The sequence below is a fragment of the Manis pentadactyla genome, chromosome 11, assembly GCF_030020395.1.
Source record: "Manis pentadactyla isolate mManPen7 chromosome 11, mManPen7.hap1, whole genome shotgun sequence".
NCBI classification, from domain to species: Eukaryota; Metazoa; Chordata; class Mammalia; order Pholidota; family Manidae; genus Manis; species Manis pentadactyla.
Window position 1 is genome coordinate 25,259,740 of NC_080029.1, and position 12,409 is coordinate 25,272,148.

General features: G+C 52.5%; 1 protein-coding gene across 1 annotated transcript; it reads left to right on the plus strand.

Moving 5' to 3' along the window:
- Positions 1 to 712: 712 nt before the first annotated feature.
- On the plus strand, positions 713 to 10,696 carry ZDHHC22 (zinc finger DHHC-type palmitoyltransferase 22). Its single transcript, XM_036913069.2, has 3 exons — positions 713 to 2,491; positions 4,247 to 4,786; positions 9,585 to 10,696. The coding sequence occupies exons 2-3, from the start codon at positions 4,261 to 4,263 to the stop codon at positions 9,848 to 9,850; spliced, it is 792 nt and encodes a 263-aa protein (XP_036768964.1). The 5' UTR covers positions 713 to 2,491; positions 4,247 to 4,260; the 3' UTR covers positions 9,851 to 10,696.
- The last annotated feature ends 1,713 nt before the right edge of the window (positions 10,697 to 12,409 follow it).

Below are 12,409 nucleotides of genomic sequence, written 5' to 3' on the forward strand. Positions count from 1 at the left end.
TCATCATGGTATGAGACCCCACAATATTTCCAACATAGACCAGGAGCTCTCATTTAGTTGGAAAGATCAGAGGTTCTTATGGAAAAAGATGAGGGCCCAGAAGAGAGACAGGAGGAGGAAGAAGCTAACGTCTGAGAGTGAGGCACTTATATTACATCATCCCACTTGATCATCATTGCTTCAAGGTAACATCTTCATCCCATTTTATGAGAGAGAGCAGAGAGGTTAAGTGACTTGCTCAAGGTCCCACAGCTGAAAGTGGCAATAAAGTATTTGTTCTTGTCTGCTTAATTCTGATGGGATCAGAATCAAGGTGAAATTTACAAATTGAACTCCCTGCTGATTTTGTCAGGGATAAGCACCAATTTTAGAAAAACAAAATGCCATTTGCTGTACTTCCTCTGACTCAGTTCCCTTAAGGGAGTATCTGAGGAACTACTAGCTCTACATCTGAAGATTTAATGTCTTTTTCTGTTGAAAAAGAAACAATTTCTTTTAAAAAATCTATATTTCTAAAAAGAAACTATAAACTACATTAGAAACTATATTTCTAAATAAATAATTGCTCTTGTCCATTTGCATTTCCACAGCTGAATCTCCACCTCTTTCCTGGCTGAGTACTACCCCCCCCTCCACCACTGACATCTTCCCACATTCCTTTAGCTTCTCTCTCTCTCTTTCCCTCCCCTCATACACACACAAATTCAGACACACACCTTCCCACAACACACCCATATGCAAAATAAAATTAGAAATACTGCCCGACTCTCAAGGTATTTAGGGAATGGAAACCTTCAATCAATATAGCTAAAACTAAGTACTTCAGTCTCCCTCCCTCCCAAGCCAGTGTGAGAGGCAGGCAGAGCTCGTGAAAGGGTCCAAACAGCTATGATCTTGATACAAAACAGTTCTAAAGGGGAAAAGGTCATATGTGCTTCCCTGTGTTTGCGCTGTGGCCGCTGGAACTCAGGGCTACCAGATTCTCAGAGGCTAATGCCTGGCAAGTTGTTCTTTTACTGAGATGTAAGTTGCTTATAAGAACATGAAAAGGATTCCTGGCCCCTTTTTCATTTTAATGTATACTAATAAAATAAAGAGAGAACAGTATATGATGATACAAAAATACAGGCTGAGCTGATAAGCATATGGTCCTCATTTTAAGGGATTGCTCTTGTTTTAACAACCAGTTGAGAAAGCAAGAAACATTTATTATGTTTGCCTTCACTTGGAGGAATGGAATAGAGCAGGTGGGTGAGCTATGACAGCCCAGGAAACTGAGGTGGCAGTGGCAGCAATATTCCTGCAGCCTTTCTAATGCTCTCTCTACTTACTCCCGTACCCCCATTTGATACACACTGGCCAAGTCAAGTGTCCCACCCTCTTGGCGTCTCTCAGTACCTACCTCAGCATAGTGGAGTCTGTAAGAGAAAGGAAATAGGAACAGAGAGTTGGGGGCAGGGCTCCAGGCAGAAGCTCCTGGTTCAAGCTCTGTATATGGATAGACCCTTCTGCTGTCTATCCCCTGGGTCTCAGGGGGATGCTGGGTTGTGCAGACGCTGAGAGCAGGTGCATTAGTTAAATCAGGCTCTGTCACTGACCTGCTGTATGACCTTGGGCATGTGACTTAGCTTCTCTGTGCCTCTACCTCCTCATCCATACAACGGGGACCATGGAACTTCTGCTGTGAGGATTAAGGAAGCTCTTTTATGCTAAAGGCCTAGCACAATGACCAGTACTAGTTAGGGCCCAATAAATAGTGTCAATAATTATGAACGAATACTCAAATAGTGCTTACCAAGGGCAGGCCTTATTTAAGGACTTTATATATATTGTCATATAACCCTTACATCTCTGTTCTACAGAGATGAAACTGGAATCTGAATATCACATAGTACTGAATGGTGGATATTCAGACCTAGGCACACAGGCTCCAGAGTTGGGGCTCTCAACCCCCTCTGTGCACAATGATGCTGATCTTAATGGGTGTTGCCCCTGGCAAGCTGAGCTCTCAAACCCCCAGGCTTCCCTCTGTCTGAGATAGAGCAGGGAAAGCGTCAGCCACAGAGGGGATCGAAGGAGCAGATGATGGCTAGAGCATTCACATCAGGGCTGAATCCAGATACCCCAGTTAGAACCGTGGTTGAAGTCACAGGTCGCCCCAGCCCTCTTCAGAGGAACAAGGGGGTGGGTGCCAAGTCCACGATGCTAAGACGGGTGGCCGGAGCGCCGCCCCCATAAGGGGAGGGAGGGGTAGCGGGGCTGAGGGGTGCCCAGCTGCCATCCCCGCCGCCTCCTGGTCCCCACCCGCTGGCGCCGAAGTGGGAGGACCGCAGCTGCCCGCTCCCTCCTCCCCACATCCTCGCTACCTGCCCAGTTCTCGAAGCGAAGCGTGAGGCGGCTGCGAGCCAGCGGGGCCGAGCCCACAACTTTGCAGCCTCGGGCTGGACGAGACCCGGCGTCCAGGGCTCCTCTTGTCGGCGACCAGAGCTCGGTGAGTTCATTTCCCCACCCCTCTGCGGCGGTGCGGCGGCGGCGCGGGGGGCGGCTTCCCAAGAGTCCGGGAGGCGGTGGCCGAGCAGCCGGCGGCCGCCCGCGTTGCCTGCCTCTCCAGGGCTGGGGATGTGCCGCCCTCCACCGTGGGCGAGGCAGCCGCCAGTGCTGAAAGGATAGCTCCCCGCGCCAGCCGGCGGCTGGGGAGGTTCACCGCGGTCCTTCTCCCGCGCAGAGCCCCGGGCTGCAGCCGCCCGCCAAGCGCTCCTCACTCCCCCATCTCCTGTCCTTCGCCTGCCAGGCGCCAGGGAGCATCTGGAGGCTGCTCCTGCACCCCCCTGGCGACTGGCGTGGGGAAGACACTTGCTTCGCGGGAGCCCGGGGCCGAATGCTCTCTGGGGTGGGCAGCGCCACCGCAGCCCCCGGGAGTGCATGGCCCGGGGCGGTGCCAAATCCCCAGTGACCACCCCCGCGCGCGTGCCCTGCACTAAGCCAGGGAGGCAGAGAGAGAGCCTCCAGCTCCCCACGGTGGCCGTGGGTCACCGGGGCCACCGGCACCTGCAAAGGGGACTCCAAGGTGATCAGTCGCGGATCGGGACGGGACAGCCTGATGGACGCCTCGTGCCCATCCAGGGTGCAGTCGCCCTCCCAGAACTTTTCTCGCGCCTCGGGCTCGCCGACTCCTTAGCCCCTGGAAAAGTTCTCTCGGGCGCCCGGAGTGCCCGATTTCCTGGTGGCTTCTGAAGCTGGGCAGGAACCAGGGCTGTGGGGGGCGGGGGCGGGTGGAGATGCAGTTGGGGGCTGCGATCTGCGACTAGGGTCGATCCGCGGAAAGGCTAGCCAAGCTCTTCCACTCCTGCGCGGAGGGCAAGCTAGCCGGCATCGAAAGGGTTTCGAAGCCATCGAGGTTGTTTGGGTTTCTCGCTCCAGGAGAGCGGGAGGAGGGCGCGAAGGGGGGATTTTAATTTCGTCTCCTCAAATGAAAACGCTCTTTGCAAAGAAATAGCCAGGGCAGCCAGCGTAGGAGGTATGGGCTGACCGGGACCGGCTGACACAGGTATTCCGGTTGCGCTCCCCCACTCCGCCCCCAGCCAACCCTACCGGATGCCTGAGAGCGTGTGTGAATGCGCAGATACACACACACACACACACACTCACACAGATACCCATGTGCATACAAGTAACAGATACAGTCACACACGAGGAACCCCCATCACACACACACACACAAACATCATGGACCCACAGGCACACGTACCTCCAAAGAGAATTGGTTACCGGTGAGGTCCCTGAATATTGCCCCAAATGGTGAGGGGGCAGGCGGCGAGGAAAGGGGAGGTGAAACAGGACTTCCAGCAGGTCATTTATCTTTGCCCCCCACCCCGAGTCCTTCGATTTCTCCTTCTAGGGGGTCTGGAGGAGAAATTCCCAAGCCTGGGCCTGTTTCCATTGCAATAAAGAAGAGAGGCCTAGCCCACACCTCCACTGGAGGTCCCGACCTCGCCCTCCTGGTGGTTGTCGACGAAAGACCAGGAAGCCAAGGTCACTCAAAAACCGAGGCAGTGGGCACCGGGGGGATGGTTGCGGCCTCAGGGTCTCACTCCTGTTTGGTCCCGTGTTAAGAAAGGGAGGAGGGGCGATCCGAGGGGCAGGGGTCTCGGAGCGGGGGTTTCGTGGGGCAGGAGAGCGCGGGAGTAGCGCCCTACGGCGCCCCCTAGACGCCGCAATAAGTCTCCTTCTTACCTGGGTCCTTCAGGAATGTGATCAAGGATGCTGGCCCTGAGGCTGCTCAACGTGGTGGCCCCCGCCTACTTTCTGTGCATCTCACTGGTGACCTTCGTGCTGCAGATCTTCCTTTTCCTGCCCAGCATGCGCGAGGACCCCGAGGCTACCCCGCTGTTCTCCCCCGTGCTGCTCCATGGCGCACTTTTCCTGTTCCTCTCAACCAACGCCCTGGGCAATTATGTCCTGGTCATCCAGAACTCCCCAGACGACCTGAACACCTGCCAGGGGACCCCGGCCAGGAGGGCTTCCTGTCCCCCGCCTAGCACCCACTTCTGCCGAGTGTGCGCCAGAGTCGCCCTGAGGCACGACCATCACTGTTTCTTCACGGGCAACTGCATCGGCAGCAGGAACATGCGCAACTTCGTCCTGTTCTGTCTCTACACCTCCCTTGCCTGTCTCTACTCCATGGTGGCTGGTGTGGCCTACATCTCTGCAGTCCTCTCCATCTCCTTCGCCCACCCCCTGGCCTTCCTCACGCTCCTGCCCACCTCCATCAGCCAGTTCTTCGCCGGTGAGTGGGCCTTGGCAGGCAGGCTGGGCCCTACAAGAGACCCTCCATCCCAACCCCAGGTTTGCCAGATTTAGCAAATAAAAATACAGATGTCCACTTAAATCATAATTTCAAATAAACAATGCATAATTTTCAGCATAAGTATATCCTAAATATTGCGTGGGACATACTTATACTAAAAATATTTACTGTTATCTGGATTTCAAATAACTGGATCTGCTGTATTTTATCTGGCAAACTTCCTCCTGAACCCCATCTTCATTCATCACACCCTCCTTGCTTGCCACTGTCCATTTCTCATAGAACTGTGGCAATGAAGGCAACACAGCTGTTTAGTGCCAGGTAGGGCAGGGTGCTCCCCATGCCACCTGCAAGGTACACCTTTGCTATGACTTTCTTCTGCCTGGACGCCAGTCCTGCTCACACTCCCAAGGACCTTGCCTTCTAAAGGTCTTGCCAACCAATCACAGTAAGGTTGGTCAGAGTGCCAGACCAGCCCCAGCAGGAGGCTAAGCCCTGCCCTCCCGCTCACTCTGTTTAACTTTGCCAGGCTGTTCTTCAATGGCGCCCTGGTTGGAGATGCAGCCATGTTTAATGGCTCCATGATGAGAGTTTCTTTTCCAAAACATACTTTCTTTTCACACTACAGAGCCATAGGACTAGTGTGGGATCTGACCCTCCAGGAAGCTCTCCTAACTGCAGGAGCCGGCTTGAGGGCCTTCATGCTGGTGCTCTGTTGGGCATTCTAGTGAATACTGTACTTTACATAGTGTGCCCCGAGGGAAGCACCCTGATACCTGGCCCAGAGAGCCCCAGCTCCTGGTGGCTGTTCTTACTACTTGACCTAGCTTGAAATTTGCCCCCCACCTCATTTCCTTACACCCATCCCTACCCTGGCCTTTGACTCTGAGTTGGTTTACAATTGTTAGCATGAACTCATGTGTGTGTGTGTGTGTGTGTGATATTGTTATCTCCATTTCTCAGACGAAGAAACTGAGGTTCAGATGGGATTAAATGGCTTGCCCAAGATCTTGCTATTACTGAGTTGCAGCCTCTGGCCTGCCCCCACGTCTTTAAACAACCACAGCAGCCCTGGGAATACAGCATGTTTCCTCATCCCCTGACCTTTCAGGGACAAAGAAAGACAGAGCACAGCTACTTCCTCTGAGAACCCAAGATGGCCTTGATGTGCCTGGGCTAGACATTCACAAACATTATGCTCCATTCTGACGGATGCCATCACTTCAGTCTTTGTTGGGGTTGCAACCTAGTCCTTTGCAGGCACAGAACTTTTGTGCCATTTGGCAGAGGGAACACAGAGGCCCAGGAAGGACCCAGCAATGGGGGCTGCCTTTGAGGACTGGTGGCTTGGCTGGGCCCAGAACTCAGAGCTCTCAGGCCTTCTGGATCCTGGCACTGGCATAGGAGGCTGCTGGGACCAAAATAACCAGGATGAGGGAGGGTAGGTGGGCGGGCTAGGAGGTGGAGTGTGAGCACAGGCAGGTGGAGGAATGAGGGGAGCCAGAGAGCCTGGTGATACTTTCTTTTCCAAGTAGTTTCAGATAAAAATGGATAGTTCCAAAGGGAGGATCTTGAAATGGTTTGATTAGAGATAAGCCTGGGCTTGAGGCCTGTCCATATGTGGTAGGTTTGGGAGACAGGAAAGAAAGGAAGAGGATTCTTTTGCTTTGATCTGATGGGAGGACAGAGCCAGTCAGTGCCTACCTTGGGGCCCAGATGCCTGTTCCCAAGAAGGATGAGTCCTACCATCTTTTACCTCCTCACCATACTCTCTAGGAAAAGGAGGCCACGACTTCTAAGTTGCAATGTCCCCATTTCATCTTTCCCCCGTGCCAGCCCTTCTGTCTCCTTCCTGACACATACCCTTAACCTCTTTGGCTTCTCCCTTCCTATCTCTTCTCCCTCTATTTTCAACCCAAACGGTTGAAGGCACACCCTCTCTCATCTGTTCAGGAGAATGGGTAGACGGGAGGGAGTAAGAAGGGACAAGCTGTTTAATAGATTGAGCTGTCCCCAACTGATGGTGCTGCCCCTGAGTCAGATCTGCCAGCAGAGCATGGCGGGGCTGTGAGTATGAGTCCTGCGAGCTAGAAGTAGGGGGGTCTTCTGGTGGCCACTGCTCACAGACCCTCAGCCGATGCCAAAGAGGAGGAGACTGGCCAGTTAGATTTTAGGAACTTTCTTTTGGCTTCATGGAACTAGTGCTGGTGTGTTACTTCTCTGAGCCTGTTTATCATCTGGGAAATGGGGATGATGCCATCTGACCTGTGCACTTGGGTAAGTATGCTCGCACAGTGGGTGCTACTGGGAGGTCCTGTAGAAGGGAAAGGGACTAATGTTTGTTGAGCACCTATTATATGCTACCCACTGTGCAGGTCTCATTCTATCCAGTCTTCTTGACGAGTCTGTGAGGTAGGTATGAACACATCCATTTTAAAGGTTCAGGAACCAAAGGCTTGGCAAAGTTAAACTGCTTTGAGAACACATAGCAAGTATGATTCCAATCTGAGAGTTGGACTCAGGGCTGCTAGCCTCCGGACATGCTACTCCTCCCATTATACCACACCACCTCTCTGGGGCTGCTTCTTAATTAATGAGCTATGTTGGGTGGGAGGGAGCATCTTGTCTCTGGATATATATTAAAGATGCTGGGTGATGATCTGTCAAAAGGGTTATAAATGTTTGGTGGGAAGCAGGGTGGGGAGATTTGGGTGGTATGGCCATTCAGGCCCTTTAGGAAAACTCTGTGATTTCCTAAAAGAAGCAGAACTATTATTAAATAATTCAGAGGAGCTGAGACAGCCAGGCTAGATAACTTCAAACACTTTGAGAGAAAGTAGGTCCCCATAATAGCCTTTTGTAGCTGCTGCAAGGGGCCAGGAAAAGACCATAAGGTCTTTTCTGTATGCCTTGATTTCATGCCAGAAAAACGCCTGCAGAAAACATCTTCTAACAGCCCAGGTTTATTCCTGTAGCTGAATTGCAAGACAGGCCTGCACTTGACAATTCCAATGTTCTCACATCCCAGCTTGAGGGCCACCTTTGCCTGTCAGCATTCCCACAGCCCAAAGGGCACAACGGCCCTAGGATACTTTATCCTGTACATAACTGTGCCGGCTAACCTGTGCTGACAAGGAGAAGTGGGTCAGAGGGATGGTACAGCCCAATGCAAGCCCTGTCCTGCTGCTGCCTGCATGCCAGAGGAGGGCCTGCTCAAAATGCCAATTAGAGTGAGCCTTCCACCCCCTGGGCAGCTGGACTTATTGTCTCCAACTTTGCAAAGACAAATCTGCTATCAAAACTCCTAGGAATGAGGGCAAGAAGATGTTGCTAATGCAAACCTGAATCAAGTTCATATCCTCCTGGTTGCTGAGTCCACCAGCACTCACCAGTGTGCAGACTGGACAAGTTTTAAAAGCCCAAACCTCAGGGGTCTGGAAATTGGGGCCTGGAGAGACCAGAGAAGAGGCAGGCTACGGCTGGGAGAAGCAGGAGAAGGAAGGATATAGTTGAGACTTGCAGAGGTTGAATAGGTTGTAAGGTGGGGTTGCTGGAGCAGATACCCTTGTCTCATGGGAGGAGGTGGTGGTGGGCTTGCTCTGCAGGGAGAAAGGGGCTGATGAGGGCTTTTGAGTTCTCTCCTGGGTATACTGCTCTGACTGCTAGCAGGTCAAGGTAGGGGTATTTGTCATGGCTGCCAAAGTTCCAGCCCAGCCAGGTCTCCAAGCCTTGGGAAGGAAAAGGAGAAAGCTGGTTGGTCTTAGAAGTTAAACTTGAGCCTATTTTGGATGTAGTCTCCTCATTTGTGAATGACCCTCAGCAGGAGTGCTGTACAAATGTGAACCAGAATGTTGTGCACACAATTTCCCTGAATCATACAACCCTATGGAATCATCATTATTATTATACCCATTTTACAGATGAGCAACCTGCAACTCAGAGAGGTTAAGAAACTTGTGTAAGACCACAGAGCTGGAAGACTCAAACTCAGTGTGGACTGACCACCCTACCTCTGAAGAAGAGTGTAGGATCTCTTACTCAGTGGATGTTTATAATAGAGACTGCTTGTTTAGAGGGGTTTTGGGGAGAGGGTTTCCTACTCAAGGCAGGGGGCTGGGCTGATGACCTTGGGGGCCTCTTTCAGCCTTAATGAGCTCTGACAGTACAGCTCTTGCCAAATGTTCTGGTGGCCACACTGTCCTCTTGTTCACATTAATGACTGGATTATTCTCTAAGTCAATGTTCTGAGCTGCCCTTGCAGCTCGTGACTTTTCTTGATGACAAGGCCCTATTCTCAATCATGCTGTCACTTTCCAGAGGCACAGCCGGTGCTCCCAGCTCCCCAGGGAGAAACTGTTGCAGTCTAGACGGCTGCCCAGGCACTGGATCCTTGTGTAGGTTCCTCAGCTCAACCCTCTTCCCTCCTCATAAAACCCCCTCACCCTGCCTGATCCCAGATCAGAAAGAAAAGGCAAAGAGAGACAGGCATTTCTGACTCTGTGGAAATGTTAGTGTCTAGCCACTGCCCGGCGAAGCTTCCTTCCCTTCTCCACACCCCCAGTCCTCCCCTTCTGCCTCGGGAGCCATGAGCACTAAGAAAAAGTTAGGGCAACTTTAGTTCATCCTTGCTCTCTCTCACTGCGGCATTGAGATTGCTACCAAATACAGCTTCAGCCTCATGAATCTCCCTCCCTGCCTAGCAAAGCGTCTGCCTGGATGGCGGTTCTGTACGTGGCTTGGGTGTAAAGCGATTCTCGTATTTCCCCGCCCCCTGCAGGAGCTGTCCTCGGTTCTGAAATGTTCGTCATCCTCATGCTCTACCTCTGGTTTGCCATCGGCCTGGCCTGTGCAGGCTTCTGCTGCCATCAGTTGCTGTTGATCCTCCGGGGGCAGACGCGCCACCAGCTGCGCAAGGGGGTAGCAGTGAGGGCTCGGCCCTGGCGCAAGAATTTACAGGAGGTCTTCGGGAAGAGGTGGCTGCTGGGCCTGCTGGTGCCCATGTTCAATGTTGGAGGTGAGAGCTCCAAGCAGTGGGACAAGTAGCAGACACTCCTGTCATTTTTCTGTGTGTGTGTCTTGACTCCTTGTGAACATAAGACCATGGCCTCTTGTTTCCATCACTGACCCACTATAACCTCTGGCTGGTAAGGTCCTAGTGTGTACCCTTGATTTCTGACATATAGAGAACAGCTTTGGCTGATGGATCATGACAAGAAGAAAAAATGGCCACCCAGGCATTCCTAGGCTCCATAGTAGCCAGCCAACTGTTAGGAGGTCTCTGCTTTTGCTTCTTCCACTTGGGGTCCCTTCTTTCCCCTTTTCCTTGGCTCATCCACTCTTGATCATGTCCCATCTGGTCCCTACTATCTGTTAGAGTGCCTCCTCTCAGCCCCATGTTAGGAGTGGGGGAGTGGATTCCTGCAGCCGAATGATGCTCTCCAGGACCTGGAGGCTGGCAAAAGTGCTTAAATTACCAAGTGTGAGAAGCAGCCAAGTCAGCTTCACCAACTGCTGGGGAATAGAGGGGTGTGGGCCCTCATCCCCTCTGGAACTGTGGGCAGTTGAAGGGGAAAAGAACTCAGTAGATCAACACCTTTCCCACAAGTCGGAAAGCCCTTTCTCTGGGAGACAGCAACTAATGGCCAGGGATTTCCAGTTGCTGTCCCCTGTCCACTCCATCCCAGCCAGCCACCCCAGCCCAGTGCAGGACCTGACTGGATACTTCATTTCCTAGCGCTGTTCTAGCCTTTTCCCTGGGTCTCCAGCTTCCAGGTCTTTGCTAGATGCTGGGAAGGCAAGGAAGAAGGAAGAAGGAAAGGGGGAATACTGATCAATGAGAGAGGCATGTGAGTGCACAGCCTTATGGAAGGGGACACGTGTGTGTGTGTGTGTGTGCGCACACTTGGGGGGGAGGGAGGGAGAGGGAGAGATAAGGAAGGAAGAGGGAGGGGGAAGGAGAGGTGCTGAGAGGAATGTTGTCACACAAATAGAGAAAGGATACCCATGGGAGGGGAACGGAGGGGGTCACAGAGGTTAGTCTCTGTGATCTTTGAGGAAAGAGGATGAGAGGGGCAATGGGTTCCTTTCTGACAGATATTCTAGCTGCTAAAGCTGTTCAGTGTTTGAGTGACTACCTGGGGAGGTAGTGAGTGCCCCATCACTGGAGGGTTTCCAGTAAGACCTAGGTAGTCATCTGGCAGGCATGCCCTAGAAAGAATTTCTGCACAGGGTCAGAGAAGGGAAGATCACTCCCCACCCCAAGACTCTAGTGTCCTTTTGTGATTGCTCAGGTCCAGAAACAAGATCTGCAGATGGCTGTGAGCTGTTTGCTTTCCTGGAGGTTGGGGCGGGTATGGAGCAGTCTGAAAACCATGATGTAAACTTTCAGGACCCTACCCAGCCACTGAGAAGAAAGTCTCGGGAGAGGCAGGACAACCTGGGTGTTAATGTCAGTTGAGGGGGTTGGCATTTGAAGACAGGGAGATGGAGCAGTTTCAGGGGCAGGTGGAGGCAGTGCTGGGGCGAGCAAAGCAGGAAGGTTATGCTCAACTCTGAGGGGTGATATTGGGAGAGCTGAGGCTCAGGAATGGGAGAGACTAGAATATAAACCTGCTTATCTGACTGGAAGTGGGGAACTGCTCTCAGTTGTGGGACCCAGAGGATCAGAGCCCTGGGACATATGAGGGAGTTGAAGACAAGTGCCCTCTCTTGACAGGGTCCTAAGGCCTGTCTGCCACCTATCAGAACTGAAGCCCATACCCTACAGTGTCTCAGTGGTAGCTACAGTGATCCCCACCACTGGCCCATAACACCCTGAGCTCTGGAGCCGAGCTTGGGGAGATTGCACCTTGGTCCCACCTTTATGCCCCCTAGAGGCTGATGTGGTAATGGCGCCCTGCTCATACTTTCCATATTCATTTATTCATGCATCCTAGATATATTTAATGAGCACCAACTATGTGCCCAGTCTCTTCCAGGCACCAGCATACATAGGTGAACAAGATGGCGAGGTCCCTGCTATAGGGGTACTTGTCACTGTCCCCATGCACAGACTCCCACCCTCTAAACAAAATGGCCACTCTGCCATGTTGGTGGGCAGCAGGGTACATCACCTGGAGGGGAAGGATGTGGCAGAGAGGGCTGAAGGGCAGCTCAGGCTGCTTGGATGGAGCAGTCATTAGGAGGTGTCCCCACCCCCAGTTCTGGCCATACTTAAGCAGTGGGATCAGAAGGGGAAGGTAGGGCTCCTGGGTGATCCAGGTCTTGACTCTCTCCTGACCTCAAAGCTCAAGCTTGGAAGCCAGCCAAGCCAACCCCAGCCTCCTGGAGGCTCAGCACTGTGAGGCTTGATATAGGGGTGGGAACAATGGGGGGACCTTCAGGCGTCTACTCCTGGCACATTGCCCAGTGAGGGGTGATGGTGGGGAGGTTGCCAGGCGTGGGACGTCAGTCGCATTTGTACACATCACCCTGTACTGTCGATAAAGAACATCAATAAAATATGTGGCTTTAAGTTGGATTCGATACGATTGTATGGACATTGTGGTTGGTAGTAGGGCTGGAAGGCTGGAATGCACTGATGCAGTCATACAAGCTGTCAAA